Source organism: Lycorma delicatula, chromosome 3 (genome assembly GCF_047948215.1).
Source record: "Lycorma delicatula isolate Av1 chromosome 3, ASM4794821v1, whole genome shotgun sequence".
Taxonomy (NCBI): Eukaryota; Metazoa; Arthropoda; class Insecta; order Hemiptera; family Fulgoridae; genus Lycorma; species Lycorma delicatula.
Genome location: NC_134457.1, coordinates 201,563,555 through 201,580,870, shown reverse-complemented (window position 1 = coordinate 201,580,870; position 17,316 = coordinate 201,563,555). Strand labels below are relative to the sequence as shown.

Below are 17,316 nucleotides of genomic sequence, written 5' to 3'. Positions count from 1 at the left end.
AAAAGGTTTTCAGTTAGTTGCAAAGCCACTTTTCCACCGCTTCTTGCATGTCTAAGTCTGTGGAAAATCGATAACCTCTTAAAGCCTACTTGGGTGTCCCATACAGCTGAAAGTTGGATGGAGCAAGATCTGGACTGTAGGGAGGGTGTTCCAGTACCTCAAAATTCAACTGTTGAAGGTTTGATCAGTTTGGCAAGCCATATATGGGCGGGTATTGTAATACAATAGATTTATTTTCTTTCTTAATAACAGAAACTTTCTTCAACAATAGATTTACGAAAGCTGAGCTCATTGTGGATGATTTGATGAGCAGAACCATGACTGATGTTCAAAGAAGATTCTACCACATCGATGGTAACTCACCTATTTGCCACAACCATCTCTCGAGTTTGCTGAATTTTTTTGTCCGTGGTGAAGGTTGGCAGGCATCTGCTCCCTATTCATGCATAACACTAATCCAGGCCCTTTTAAACTTCTCAATCCATGAAAAAATACTTTTACATGATAAAGCACTGTCTCCACCCAAAGTCTACAATGAATTTCAGCTCCTTTCATACCTTCTGACCAGAGAAATCAGATCAATAATCATTGTTCCTTCTAGGTACAACTATTGCTAGTGGTAATATTAACACTATAATAGCCAGAAGGTAGATTGACGAGATAGAGATCAAATTTCGCACATGTGACCACAAGTTGTATCAACTTTAAGCATGCATGCACAGGAGTATGACAACCTTGAAGATGCATTATGGTGAAAGCATAAATAATTTTTTACTCACCCTCGTCATAAAAGCCAAGGTCTTTTCAACTGAAATTGTGTGTTACACTTTTCCTTATCACATTCAGACACTTTTATAACAATCAGTTTTCACAAAAATATAGATTTGCCAACAAACAGACAGGTAAATTTTAAATTCCCAAATAATCCTCACCTTTGTTTTCAAGAGTAGCTTGCACAAAGCTGGGAGGTGTTTGTTTAAAATCAGGATCCCATATTGGAGAGTTAGGTGCATACACTTCTTCCTCCACCATGGAGAGAAATCTGTAAAAAAACAGAATAGTAAAATAATCTGTAATAAAAAATGCACTAATAAACCAACATCAGTAAAAAAGGGAGTTTCACTGGAGAAAAAAATAATTAGCAATAAAAAACATTACTTTAAGGATTAACTGTTAACATTTCATTTCCTGTCATATGGAGTCGGCTAATGCTAATTCCAAAGCTTTTTAAATCAAGTTAAAACAAATTAATTGGAAATAAAAATTATTTTAATTATATTGAGGGAGGATAACATAATGATATATCCTAGTTAATAGTCTAACTGATCATTTTCTATGACAATTCCAAATGTTTAAAACATTTAAACCACTCTTTCATTTATGAAATCCCAACAGTATCAGTTGCTAAATTCTACAAATCAGATTAGCCTGGGCATCACTGAGGTTTTGGCAAAACTAATTGCAGTAGCATAGCTGAGCATGATATTTTTGAACATTATAAGATGAAATTTTTTTGCTATTAAGTTGATCAAATGCTAGTACAGTTGAACACTTGTCTTTTTGATCCTGTTATTTTAACTAATAGATTTTAAACCTTTAGTAGCTACATTGATTCCTAGATAAATAAATTCATTAAGGGGTTTGATTAACATTTCTGATTTATGAAGCATGCAGTTTTACTTTACTAAAACTAAAAAATTATGATAATTTTGTTTGTAAACTGTAACAAATTGGTAATATGAGGATAAGTTACTATACTGCATGACTTAACCAATAAAATTATGTTTTGTATAAAACTGAATATTGCAAAAGCTGTAATTGAAACCAGCTTTTTCTGAAAATGAGACAAATTAATCCACACTATCTTGCTTGAAACTACATACACAACAATTATTTTTTAGTTCACGAACATAAGAATATACAGAAGTCTGGGTAAGAGAACATTTTTGTTTGTGCAAGTTAATAACCTCTTCTTTTTTTCATTAAACTGACTACCTCTTACTTTTCATGTCTATGAACTGAGAAATAAGTTCATAAAACCACTTAACCGTCAATTGCCAACAACTTAATGTCAACTTAAAGAAGAAATATAAGTTTTAACACTTTATGGGAAAAAATTTAAGTAATCTGCACTATTACTTCCTAACAAGTTGGAATAAAATGTACATCCGACACATTCCAATGCATTAAAAATGACATAGATATTTTATTATTGTCAATGAAAATGTTATATAATTGCATCAAGCAGCTTTAAATTCAATTTATTTATAAAATCACATCTCATCACCTTTATTTTATCTTTTACTCAATGCTTGTTCTTTAGCTTTCCAATTACCTAATATGTATATTTTTTTAACCGCACCTTCATCACCTCAGATGGTAAAAATAAAATTAGAATTCATAAAATATAATTTAAAACAATACTGGTCTTACCGCTACTTTACTGGTTTTATTATTATTACTTTAAATATATTTAAAATCCTGACAGTCAGAATCCAAATAAATTGCAATAAGGTCTATAATATTTTAATAACCACCCTATATGTTTTAGTTTTACCATGTCAGTTGATGAAGGATAACCTTCAAAACAGTTGTGCAACTGAAAAAACTTAACAACAAACAGATAAAATAAAAATTATGTTTCTACATAAATTTTAATACATTATTATTAATCTACTTACTTTGGGAAATGGACAAGAATAAGGGCTTTTTTTTCAGGAGGAAGACGATCTTTTTCACTATGACATCTATCCATTAACTGCTGACGCACAGTACGAAATACAGCACGAAGCAATGTGCGCCCAAACACAAGTGTTGTTTCAAAGTGAGGCAGAGAATCACAAAATACTGGTACATGACAGAATACAAGCCACCTAACAAACAATAAAAAAAAACAATTTTTTTTAGATGACAAAAATATAAAAAAGAAAAGAATAAATTAATTGTTTAGAGCTACAATTATTTTTAAATTAAATAATCACACTAACTTCATGCAAAACAGATAAAAATATTTAAACTGTAACAGAATTCATTAAACTAATCAGTTCTTAAGTGTAACATAGGATCTTTAAGAATCTGAAGAATCATCCTTATAAAGTATCAAATATGAAATACGATTATTACAATAATATCAGATAGACAATTCCAAAGTTGAAACTATATCATAAATTTCAATAACTAAAAACTGACAAAATAATAAATGGTATTTTTGTTAAAATAAACACAGACTTAACGTCATGGCATTTCACACTGTGATGCATCAATGTTAAAAAGTTAAAATAAAAACATTTCTTGTTTTTTTACACAATCACTAAATAATACTACTATATTATAATATATAACAATAAGTACTTTTTTGCAACTTGTCCGCCTCCTACTGTCATATAAATTTAATAGATACAATTAAAATAAAATGATAAATTACTTAAAACTATTAGTTTATTTTTCAAACTTATGCTAAAATAGATAAATATTTTTTTCTATTCAGTTATATTGCTTTTTGATTTTATCTCTATTATTTCTTTTAATTGCTTTCCAGGTGCTTTTTTTAACAATTTTTTTTTTTGTTAAAATTTTTCCTTAATTGTGCTGTTAACTGATTTATACAACTTAATATATGCATTGTTTCAGTCTATTCTAGCATAGGCTGCATTGTCACCATTTTAGTTTAAAAGTTTAATATGAAAGAAAATTAAGATAGATAGAGCAAGACTCTACCACTTGAAAACTGGCATCAGACTTCCTGAACACAGGCAAGTTAGAATGATCTGGCTGGCTCTCATAACCCTCTTCCCAATCTGGTAAATATTACGGAAATTGACCTCTTTTTGCTCTAATGAGGATGAAAGTACAAGACAGTGCAGTGGATTGCCCCCTTAGTGCTTTCCCAGGCAAAGGATTGGTTCCAGTGTGATTAGACCACTTTCCCTTTTGAGGCAGATTATATGAGGGTGAATCAATTTGAAGACAAATGGTGCTGCTGAGGAAAGTTGGCATTACTACAGTATACTTCCATCTATCAAACAACTCCATACTAAACTTCAGATCGATTCATAATTAGTTTTTATTTGACAGCCAATTTCATTAAACATATTTGGTGTTTTTGATACAATGGAAAAAGAACAATATCGATTCATAATTTGCTTTTTACTTTTGGATGGAAAAATGTGCGAAGAAATAAAAGTGAAGTTAGATTCTGTCTATAGAGACTCTTCACCATCTATAACGACTGTGAGATATTGGTTTAATGAATTTAAACGCAGCCATACATCTGTTTTTGTTGAGGAGTGCCCAGGTTGCCCAGTGGATGTGGTTACTGAGGAAATCGTTGAAAAGATCCATGGCATGATTCTTGCTGATCGCCGAAGTGCACAAAATAGCAGAGACCACAAGTGTGTCGTACAGAACAGTAATAAACATTTTACATGATAAGTTAAGAATGAGAAAGCTGCTGGCCCAATGGGTGCCCCGATTGCTCACTTCAGACAAGTGGATACGGCTGTCAACGTCACAGCAGTGTTTGGACCTCTTTAAGCAAAATCCGCAGGAGTTTTTACATCGAGTCGTCACCATTGATGAAACCTGGATTCATTACAATATTCCAGAGACCAAACAACAATCAAAAGAATGGGATTTTCTACGCGAATCTTCTCCAAACAAGGTCAAGACAGTCCCATCAGCTGGAGAGATCATGGCTACAATATTTTGGGATGTAAGGGAATAAAACAACAAAACTAAATTTTTAAGAAATGAAAAAAGTTACTTACATAATCTGAAAGTTTATTTTAAGGAATATCATTATGTATCACTGACAGAATAACAATAAAATGATAAGAGATAATGTGCATATAAGAATAGAAGAAATCATCAGTAAAAAGAAGATTAAAAGTAACCATATTAAACAGTTGATATATATAAATAGAAAAGATTATCAAGTACAACAAATACGACAAGTAAGAAGAGGAATGAATAGGGATAATATGGAGAGAAAGGAAATGTAAGGAATGCAGAGAATAAAAGAAAACAAAGATATGTTAAGGTATCCCCATAACATAATTTTCTTAGGAATTGGCCACATAGTTGGAGAGATTAGAACGTTTCTTTGTAAGTTAAATAATTACCTGGTGTAATTAACTTTATAAGCAGATACTTCTTCAGAAGAAACTACTTGTCGTCTGGCACTAGGAGTTTCAAAATTCCAGTGATTTAAACAATGAAGGAACATTTTAGCTAGTTCATACATCATCTGCCATTCCTATTTAAAAAAATTATGTAAATACAAATTCATAATAAACAAACAATAATCAACAATCATAAAAAATACACTGTGTCGTATGGACACTTTCTATAATACATAATGAAAGATGACTGGTGATACAAAATAAACACTTATAAGGGTAGGCAATTAGCCTGTAATGGAGTTTATTGATGCCCTTTTTCAGAATAATAGAAGGAAGATTTAAATAGCTGCTATTTTGTCACACTTTATTTGTTACCGTAGATAAACATTTTTTTTTCTTTCCTGGAATATCTCTCTTTTTATAAGATTGTTGAATTTACAGTGTATGATGTTACAAGTTACCTGATGTTACCTGATCAAATCCAACAAATTAAATACTTTAATTAATATAAATTCTACCCAAGAAAATAAAACTGGCCAGTTTAGTTCTTCAAAATGTACACAAACAGACATTACTGATCAAATTACACAATAAGGTACCACCTACCAACTTCAGAAGACTAAATAGGTATACATAAATAATGTATCAATATTATTACTGAAATGAGAGATGTAAAATAATTAAGTATTATCAATATTTACTTATTCAAAGGAAGTGGTGAATGTAAAGAGAATTTTAGGATGAAATTATCAGAAAGAAACTACATTTCACAATAACTGAACAAGTACATTATGTTTACTGTAATAGTAGGAACAACTGCTAGAATAAGTCCAAAGGAATAAGACAGATAACATCACAAACTGAACTATCATATACAGTGATTTCACCTGCAATTTATAGGTTAAAACTTTATAAATATAAATTCCATCCAAGAACTCTACTGGCAGTAGACCAAATCAGTAGTTACTATACAGAAAATTTAGTTGCTATAAATTTGCAATTTATTTACTTAAATAAATGTATCATATTAGATTACTGGTAAAAACTATAATGGTGTAAGCAGAAACTTGTTATTTAATATTATAAATGCAGTATTACAACTTCATCTGTGGCAATTTTCAGTATCATTGCCGAGAGTATAAGACTAGCAAGGGGCAAAGCAAAAGGGAAAATACTGAAAAAACATAAACAGCAACTTAACCAGTTAAATGCATAACCTGCATTTTTTCAAAGCATAGATAGAATTTTCAGAAAACCAAGGTAATTTTGATATTGTCTATTTAAGCTGCCTCAGAGCAGTCAACATTTATACTAAAAAATATCAAACATGCCAGGTTCTGTGCATCTATGCAAAGCCTAAATCTTATTTAGAAACAAGATATTTTAATCTGAAGAAATTATGTGCATGGGACTTAGGCCATTACTGTCCAAAGTTCAAGTAAGTTACATACTAATTGAAAAGCAATTTCATGTGCAATTAAAAAATAAATGCATGCAATGTACTGGTGAATGAAATGCATATAAATTAATCAAAATTATTTGTATCACTAATTTAATGAATTATACTTACAGCTTGAGCAACATTACTAAATTTATAAAGTACAAAATTAGTAACAGCTTTTGCAATGCTTGGCCTTTCAAATGGAGGCTGCCTTAATGGTCCTTCAATAACTGGTTTTGTCATTTCAATAATACATCGACGTAATAACTGAAACAAACAAAAATTACAACTATTAACTAATACTGTAATATAAAATATATAAGTATTTATAAGTACACCTTAAAATATGTGTAACAAACATAATTTGTTTAATGAACATAATTTTTCAATGCTTGGAAAAGTTTAATATTAAAGACAAGATAAATTATTAATGGATCACTGTCACTGCCTAAATTTTAGTAATAGTACTGTTAATAGGCAATGATACAAAATCCAGAATGCTCTACAAAGCAACAGTTTCTTGCTTTAAATACCTGTTAGATAGACAAGTTTAGGATGTATATTCTGATCTTTAGCACCACCATTACAAACTCCAGATCATAAAAACTATGAAACTAACTGATAAAAGTCACTCATCAAAAATCCTGGAGTACATTTTAAATAGTGATCCCACAGCAGTTGAAAACATTTATAATATGCAATTAGATAAACATATTGAAACATAATATTTAACACATTGAAACATGCAATTAAAAGAATCTTCATTACAGCAATTAACTATACATAATCTGAAGAGATCTTTGAAAATCATTACACAGTGTTAATGAAATGGAGTACTGTAGAAAGTTAGCTTTTATTTTATAATAACAAAAATACAATAACACAAAATTTAAATGGAGTTTTCAATGTGAAATGTTCTAATTTGTATAGCATGGTGAATTATGTTGGTACTACCAGAACACAAAAAAATTACAAACTAACGCATTAAAAAATTACCAAAGATTCCTCAGAAAGAACATTTATTGTACAAGAAAATACGCCATTAATACAAGCAAAAAAAAAAAAAAAAACCATATGAAAACAGCTAATTTAAAAGATCCTTAATAACAAAATCATCTACAAACAATAAATTAGACCAACAATTAAAATGAAAAACACTTGAAGAAACAAAACCAAAAGAAAAAAGGAAAGTCCAATCATGAAGAAAATGGAAAAAATGGAGTATATAGAAGTTTAAAGAAACTAGCACTAATTTACTGAAAGGAACCAAGGATGATTTTGTCACCAGATTTAAGTGCCATTTACCACACTGTTCTTAAAAACTATAACTAGTAAGCAATAATAAAAGTATAAGTAATAATAATAAAAAAGCAATTATGTCATTTCAATAATAATAATAATTTAATTAATGTGATCTAACATGAGTGAAATTTACCAAATAACATTTACCACACTGTCTTTAATTACCTTAAATAGATAATAAAAAACATGTTTAGTATCTGCATCTTCTTCTCTATGCATACCCATATATATATTTTCAACATCTACTATCATACCAAGTAGTCTATTAATTTCTTCATCAGGTAAATTTTTTACATGTGATATGTGAAGGGCTGAAAAATAAAATAGAAAATCATGTTAACCAAACATGACAACTCTTAATGAATTACATATAATCATAAAATTTATCGGTTCTTTAAACTTTAAAATTTATTAAAATAAATTTTAAACACATAATACTGAATGTTGCATTAAAAACCGGCTCGAGATTCTACTATACCATACACAAGCATATTCTAATTATTAAAGTTTTCATTTAAACATTTTGAATTGGTTTCAAGATTGAAATTATTTTATTATTATTGTTAACCTATTTTGTTTCATAATTTGTATTAACAAAGATGTTATTTATTTTATTTTACAATTAAAAATAATAAAAACTAACTATAATTATTTTTAATAATTATTATATTTTATAATATAATAATTATTATTTAACACAATTAATTTACTTATGCCAAAAACTGTGTTCATTAGTCACATCAATCCAATGACTCACACTGCAACTAACATTTTGACTACCCTTTGTAAATAGTAATATTATATTATAATATAATTATTAAAATTCATTTTTATTAACAATCTTATTTTCTTTAAATTATGGTAAGTTTGAACAAATATGCATCAGTATAGTACAAGTTCATAATGACAGTAATATTGTTAATAATAAATTAAACCAACTACTAGCACTTAAAACACTTGAAAAAATTAGTCCAATCCATGAAAGCAAATTAACCAACCAAAAAATAAAATACACAAAGTAAAAAGAAATTAGCGTAATTTACTGAAAGGATTTAAGATGATTTTGACACTAAATTCAATTTATGTGATCTCACATGAGAGTGAGATTTACCAAATAACATTTACCATATTGTTATTAAAAAATATAATAGTAAGCATTAATAATATGAATAAAAAATTCATATAAATTTGACATTTTTAGTCTTGTTAAGGCACATTAATTATTTGAACTCAGAACTTTAAAGATTATGTTCAAAAAATACTCTCTCATCAATGATACATATTTCTACATGTCATACATAGTTTTCAAGCATTGTAAAAGGCAAGGAAGGAAATATAGAGGGTGAATATGGGCTGGACAAAAAGAATGAAAGAGAGCACTGACTGAGAGTTTTGCAAGATGTATAATTTAGTAATTGCCAACAAGTTTAAAAATCATAACAGAAGAATATACACACAGAAAAAGCCAGGTGATACTGCAAGATATCAGATAGATTATATCATAGTTAAGCAAAGATTTAGAAATCAACTCGTCGACATCAAACCTTACCCAGGAGCAGACATTGATAGCAATCATAATTTAGTGTTAATGAAATGTAGATTAGGGTTTAAAAACCTGAAGAAAAAGTGTAAGATGAATCGGTGGAATTTACAAAGGTAGAAAATGTAGAATGTTAAAAAGGAAATTCTTAAATCAGCAGAAGCAAACTTAGGCGGAACAAAGAGAACTGGTAGAAAACCTTGAATTTCAGATGATATATTGCAACTGATGGATAAACATAGAAAATATAAGAATGCTAGTGATGAAGAAAGTAAAAGGAACTATTAACAATTAAGAAATACTATAAACAGATAGTGCAAACTAGCGAAAGAAGAGTGGATTAAAGAAAAGTGTTCAGAAGTGGAAAGAGAATGAACATTGGTAAAACAGACGGAGCATACAGGAAAGTTAAGGAAAATTTTGGGGTACATAAATCAAAATCTAATAATGTGTTAAACCAAGATGGTACACTGATATATAACACAAAAGGCAAAGTCGATAGCTGGGTGGAATATATTGAAGAGTTATATGAGGGAAATTAATTCGAAAATGGTGTTATAAAGGAAGAAGAGGAAGTCAAAGAGGATGAAGGGGGAGAAAAAATACTGAGATCTGAATTTAAGAGAGCATTAAAAGATTTGAATGGCAGAAAGGCTCCTGGAATAGAGAGAATATCTGTAGAATTAGTGCGCAGTGTAGAATTAGGAAGCGATTGACAGATTATACAAACTGGTGTGTAGTATTTATGAAAAAGGGGAAGATCTGTCAGACTTCAAAAAGAGTGTTATAGTCATGATACCAAAAAAAGCAAGAGTAGATAAATGTAAATAATGCAGAACAATTAGCTTAACTAGCCATGCATCAAAAATCTTAACTAGAATTCTCTGCAGAAGAATTGAGAGGAGAGTGGAAGAAGTGTTAGGAGAAGACCAATTTGGTTTCAGGAAAAGTATAGGGACAAGGAAAGCAATTTTAGCACTCAGATTAATAGTAGAAGAAAGATTAAAAAAACAAACCAACATACTTGGTATTTATATACCTAGAAAAGGCATTCGATAACATAGACTGGAATAAAATGTTCAATATTTTTAAAAATTAAGGTTCAAATACAGTAATAGAAGAACAATTGCTAACACTTACAGGAACCAAACAGCAAGAGTAATAATTGAAGAACATAAGAAAGAAGTCGTAATAAGAACGGCAGTTTGACAAGGATGTTCCCTACCCCTGTTACTTTTTAATCTTTACATAAAACTAGCAATTAATGATGTTAAAGAACAATTTAGATATGCAGTAACAGTATAAGATGAAAAGATAAAGATGCTACGATTTGCTGATGATATAGTAATTCTAGCTGAGAGTAAAAAGACTTTATAAGGAACAATGAACAAGAACAAGAACTACCGCATGAAAATAAACAAGAACAAAACGAAAGTAATGAAATGTAGTAGAAATAACAAAGATGGACCGCTGAATGTGAAAATAGGAGGAGAAAAGATTATGGAGGTAGAAGAATTTTGTTATTTGGGAAGTAAAATTACTAAAGATGGACGAAGCAGGAGCGATATAAAATGCCGAATAGCACAAGCTAAACGAGCCTTCAGTAAGAAATATAATTTGTTTACATCAAAAATTAATTTAAATGTCAGGAAAAGATTTTTGAAAGTGGATGTTTGGAGTGTCGCTTTATATGGAAGTGAAACTTGGACAATCGGAGTATCTGAGAAGAAAAGATTAGAAGCTTTTGAAATGTGGTGCAATAGGAGAATGTTAAAAATCAGATGGGTGGCAAATGAAGAGGTGTTGCGGCAAATCAATAAAGAAAAAAGCATTTGGAAGAGTATAATTAGAAGAAGAGACAGACTTATAGGCCACATATTAAGGCTACCTGGAATATAATATTGGAGGGACAGGTAGAAGGAAAAAATTGTGTAGGCAGGCAACATTTGGAGTATGTAAAACAAATTGTTAAGGATGTACTGAAATGAAACGACTAGCACTAAATAGGAAATCTTGGAGAACTGCATCAAACGACTGAAGACAAAAAAAAACGCCATACCACGTTAAGAAACATCTTCCTAAGTCTTCTTTTCAGATGCTTCCGATCTCACATCAAATAACATTCTTTAACTCCTAGTGATTAAACAAGTTTTTTTAAATCATTCATTTCATCAAGCCCTCAATGATAAAAATTACAGAGTGAGATAATTCTTTCAAATGGGCCATCCATAGCTGTTTATAAAAGGTCCTTTCTCCTATAACATCACATACACAGGCTAACATGCCTTCATGTGGGGCAAGTGACCCCAACTTGATGAAAATAACTGTATATCTTAAGTTACACCTCTATGCCATCAGCAGTTCAAAAGCAATATTTTTTTTTTTTGTCTTCAGTCATTTGACTGGTTTGATGCAGCTCTCCAAGATTCCCTATCTAGTGCTAGTCGTTTCATTTCAGTATACCCTCTACATCCTACATCCCTAACAATTTGTTTTACATACTCCAAGTGTGGCCTGCCTACACAATTTTTCCCTTCTACCTGTCCTTCCAATATTAAAGCAACTATTCCAGGATGCCTTAGTATGTGGCCTATAAGTCTGTCTCTTCTTTTAACTATATTTTTCCAAATGCTTCTTTCTTCATCTATTTGCCGCAATACCTCTTCATTTGTCACTTTATCCACCCATCTGATTTTTAACATTCTCCTATAGCACCACATTTCAAAAGCTTCTAATCTTTTCTTCTCAGATACTCCGATTGTCCAAGTTTCACTTCCATATAAAGCGACACTCCAAACATACACTTTCAAAAATCTTTTCCTGAGATTTAAATTAATTTTTGATGTAAATAAATTATATTTCTTACTGAAGGCTCGTTTAGCTTGTGCTATTCGGCATTTTATATCGCTCCTGCTTCGTCCATCTTTAGTAATTTTACTTCCCAAATAACAAAATTCTTCTACCTCCATAATCTTTTCTCCTCCTATTTTCACATTCAGTGGTCCATCTTTGTTATTTCTACTACATTTCATTACTTTTGTTTTGTTCTTGTTTATTTTCATGCAATAGTTCTTGCGTAGGACTTCATCTATGCCGTTCATTGTTTCTTCTAAATCCTTTTTACTCTCGGCTAGAATTACTATATCATCAGCAAATCGTAGCATCTTTATCTTTTCACCTTGTACTGTTACTCCGAATCTAAATTGTTCTTTAACATCATTAACTGCTAGTTCCATGTAAAGATTAAAAAGTAACGGAGATAGGGAACATCCTTGTCGGACTCCCTTTCTTATTAGGGCTTCTTTCTTATGTTCTTCAATTGTTATTGTTGCTGTTTGGTTCCTGTTCCAAAAGCAATATAGTAATACAGAATGTTATCATACAAATGAATGAACAAGAATGTTATCATACAAAACCTGTGAGTGATAGAAAAATTCTGACCGATTTTTTGAATTCAGCATAAACGGTTACATAAGGAACACAATTAACTTAATTTTGCCAAAAAACTGTGTTTATTAGTGGTATTGTTCCAATGATTCCCGCTGCAACTAATATTTTGACTAACCCTTGTAAATACTAAAAAACACACTTGTACAAAATTCAATTTGATGAAATTATTATACATATCAAATACAGATTTTCCTTCCACAAATTAACATTTATTGATGTGTTTACTCAAACTTGTTTCACAAGTAATGATAATCAGTAAGAATCTTCAATCACATTCACAACTCCAAATGATCAGCAATGGTGATGTGAAAATGAATAGGATAAAGACAACAAAAAAAGATTACATAGAAAATACAAAATCTAAGCACTACTTACAAAGTTGATGTGTACAACTGTGACATGGATCAGCAAATGTGGCGATCGGTCCATCTGTCTTATTTGCCCTTTGGGCTGGAGAAACTTTCCAACCACTGCATTTGCATCCTTCAGTCTGACAAGCAGAATATATGGCCAATTTTAATAACTTCTTATTCTGACTCCAACTATACACTTGCTGTTTTCTCTGTTGAACTCGCTGTAAATTACTTTGTCGAAGCAACTGATCAGCAGCAAGTGAGTTAACTGGTCCATCTTCATTTTGCTCACCAGCTCCTGCAGCAGCGCTGCTAGTACTACTTGTACTTTGATTACCGTCAGACATTATTCTAGAATAAACAACAAAAAATGTATCAACTTTGATAAATTGACATGACACCAACAAAACAAAATACCAAAACACCATAAAAATCATAATCAATAAATAAAACATAGCTACATAATTATAACAGAACTCACATTTATAGTTGTTATTTTTCACAATAGAAAATTACAATATTAATAAAGTAAATTATGTTACCAATTTGTCGGGGAACAAATACAATTTTATCATAACTCAAAAAAATCTCTTAATGAAAAATTATACTATATCAATGAATGATATTGGTTTTATTTATTCTTCACTTACTTTTCAAATTATTTTTAATTAGTAACCTCCTGATTTACTTCAAAAAATTATACTATTGAATAATTTAATACGATATTATTATGCTTGGTTAAATTACTACACACATAACCTAACATTCTATTCCTGTTTAAGTCAACATAAATCTAATAGATTCATGATTTGTTATTTATGTATTCAGAAAGCTTTCTGTAATTACATTTGATTAATAATATTAAATATTTTAAATCACATTTTCAATAAAATTAATAAAAAACTAAAATGCAAATAACTACCTTACAAACACAAATCACAATACAGAAATAGTAACATACTACCGTTACGGACAAGCGTACCGTTTGGTACCCTTAGTACGAGTGTAGCATCATCTGTGATTCACTCATGCATTGTGGGAATAAAAACGAATGATTTGATTATTTGTATTTTCACACACGTAGGTTTATAAGTGCATAAAAAATGGTAAAATGTATCTTAGGGAAACAAAAATTAGTTTAATTACAATAAATTAAATTTTCATGTAAAAAATGAAGTGACATGTTCCTTATTTTTAAAACATTTAATACCTTTAATCCGCAAATCTATTCAAATTAACTAATTGTATGATTTAACGATTTTTTTAATTTTAAAATATGCTGCCTGAGAAATAATAAAGTTGACATTTCCTAAACTCTGATGCAACTTTTTGGGTCTATTTATTTAATCGAGAGTTCTAACTTTGTAACGTGCTGGCCGATAATTTTTTTAACGTTTATTGTATATCAGAGGGATGTTTAAAATTATGACTGTTTACGCTACTTCGGATGGCCCGAAAATTACGTATTTCAAAACAAGTAGACTGATTTTCTTGAAGAAACCTGCTTTTACCTCATTGGGATTACCTGACAATACCTTTGTACGATATATAAAACAACAATATATTAAACGTAATATATTAAATTATTAATATAACAATATATTAAACGTTTAACACTGAATCAAAACATCGTTTTGGATATTTAACACTATGCATGTTCGTCTACATGCTGTGGCATATGCACTGTATGTACTGGGTCTTTGATAATTGTGACCCCCAAAATCTAAATTTTCAAAGAAAGTTATCTAAAGGAAATTTAAGGCACGGGTATTAAATATGTTGATTCTGTTAATATTACTTGGTTCAATCCATAGGAAAAATATAAATGTTTAAGAATTTTTAGCCATTTAGCTGATCTTGGTAAAAGTTAACATTTTGATTTTCCATGTATTCTGCCAAAATTTACCACTTTTATCCACAATGAACTTTAAACTTAACCTTCAATTGTATAAGTTCAAAACTGTTGCACTGTATTGCAAACATTGGTTCAGCATTTCCATTCTTCAGCTGAAATCACTTCACACAATAAAAACATGCATTTACAAAAACCAGCCTTATTTGGCTTAAACATAGGTACTGTAATTCAATGATAGTAACAGTCTCTGCCAAAATTAATTAATTTAAAACACACTGACAACCAACAATAAACCTATTTTTAATTTAATTCTTAGATTGAAATTACTGTCACCCAAATTCTTTTTAATCAAAACCTGACCCTTTCCCTCTGAACCTTCCTAATATTGTATTAGAACAAACATGAAAATCTTTAAAAAATTTATGCAAAACCAAGTTTCAGCCAAACATATTAAATCAAAAGATAATAGTTTTATATTTATATGTATATTTTTAATCCATCAACAATTTAATTGCTAATTATGCTTTTAAATTTTGTCCTCAACAATTTATCACCACCTTACTTTCTCAGCATTTTGATCCTATGCTTTTAATCCTTTCCAATAATCTTTGAGATAAATATTTCTCCCAGTTTCTTTCTTTTACCCTGTATCAGTTTTATCTGTTTACTTCATCAATAACGTATGATGTGTTTTATATATGTGTAAGTGAATTCAGTGCAAGCCCTTTCTACCAATTCTTTTGACCTCTACACCTAAATTACGAGGCAAGTCAATTATTATCCGCAATGTAGTTATAAATTTTATTGATAAACAAATAGGAAACATGTACATCATTTTTCAACATAGTCCCCTTGCATTTCAACGCACTTGGTCCATCATTGCATAAGCTTCCTGATGCCCTCATAAAAGAAGGTTTTCGGTTGAGCTGCGAGCCAAGAATTCGTTTCTTTCGCTGTTTCATCTGAGGTAAATCGACGGCCTCTTAACACCTCTTTGAGTGGACCAAACAAGTGGTAGTCAAAAGGGACAACCCACCGGGTTGGTCTAGTTGTGAACGCGTCTTCCCAAATCAGCTGATTTGGAAGTCGAGAGTTCCAGCGTTCAAGTCCTAGTAAAGCCAGCTATTTTTACACAGACTTGAATAGTAGATCGTGGATACCGGTGTTCTTTGGTGGTTGGGTTTCAATTAACCACACGTCTCAGGTATGGTCGAACTGAGAATGTACAAGACTACACTTCATTCACACTCATACATATCATCCTCATTCATCCTCTGAAGTATTAGCTAAACGGTAGTTACCAGAGGCTAAACAGGAAAAAGAAAGAAAAGTCAAAAGGGGCAAGATCAGGACTATATGGATGAGTTGGTACTTAAAAATTGAGTTTCTGGAGAGTTCAGCAGTATGTGGACATCATTGTCGTGTAACAACACAACACCTTTTGACAGCAGTCCTCGGCGTTTGCTTCAAATTGCAGGCTTTAGCTTGGCAGTAAGCATCTCACTGTAAAGCACACTGTTTATTGTCCTGCCCCTTTCATCATAGTGTTCCAGTACTGGGCCTTGTGAGTCCCAAAAACTGTAAGCATCAGTTTTCCTGCAGACGGTTGGGTCTTTAACTTTTTTTTACAGGGCTAATTTGGATGTTTCCATTCCATACTCTGCCGTTTACTCTCCGGCTCATAATGATGGATCCATGTTTCATCACCAGTGATGATTCTGTCTAAGATGTCCTGTTCGTTACCATAGCGATCCAAATGTTTTTGGCAGATGTCCAAGTGTGTTTGTTTATGCAACTGTGTGAGTAGTTTTGGGACCCATCTTGCACAGACTTTATAAAACCCAAGTCTGTTGTGGATGATTTCATAGACAGAACCGTGACTAATTTGCAGACTATGTGCCACTTCATCGACAGTTACTCGTCTCTCAAAGAAAACCATGTCACGTGCACGCTCAATGTTTTCCTCATTTGTGGCAGTAAACGGTCGTGCAGCTCCTTCGTTGTGCGTAACATTTGTGCGACCATTTTTGAATTTTTCAATCCATTTGTAGACACTCCATTGCGGCAAAAAACTATTCCCGTACTGTACTGAAAGTCTTCGATGAATTTCGGCCCCTGATACACCTTCCGACCACAAAAAATGGATCGCTGAATGTTGCTCTTCTTGGTGCAAACAAAAAGCGGAGCAGCCATGGTTAATGGCAGGGCAGCGATAATGGAACTAACCTAGCAGCATCAAACCTGCACAGACATTA

The 17,316-nt window shown here is 31.1% G+C and overlaps 1 protein-coding gene across 5 annotated transcripts in view; it reads right to left on the bottom strand.

Annotated features, from left to right (window-relative positions):
- Positions 1 to 14,230, bottom strand: part of Gcn5 (Gcn5 acetyltransferase) — a 59,640-nt gene extending 45,410 nt beyond the window's left edge. For 3 of the 5 annotated variants that reach the window (XR_012755824.1, XR_012755823.1, XM_075361370.1), the window contains exons 1-7: positions 14,129 to 14,223; positions 13,229 to 13,557; positions 8,029 to 8,174; positions 6,691 to 6,828; positions 5,121 to 5,254; positions 2,682 to 2,873; positions 933 to 1,042 (exon numbers count right to left, since the gene is read on the bottom strand). Coding sequence is in view for 3 of the 5 variants with exons in the window: in XM_075361370.1 (XP_075217485.1) it covers positions 933 to 1,042; positions 2,682 to 2,873; positions 5,121 to 5,254; positions 6,691 to 6,828; positions 8,029 to 8,174; positions 13,229 to 13,553 (1,045 nt within the window). In the remaining 2 variants the exon portion in view is untranslated. Of the gene's footprint in view, positions 1 to 932; positions 1,043 to 2,681; positions 2,874 to 5,120; positions 5,255 to 6,690; positions 6,829 to 8,028; positions 8,175 to 13,228; positions 13,558 to 13,856; positions 13,990 to 14,128 lie in introns of those variants that run through there. The other 2 variants (XM_075361371.1, XM_075361372.1) reach the window with 2 other exon arrangements.
- Between the last annotated feature and the right edge of the window lie 3,086 nt (positions 14,231 to 17,316).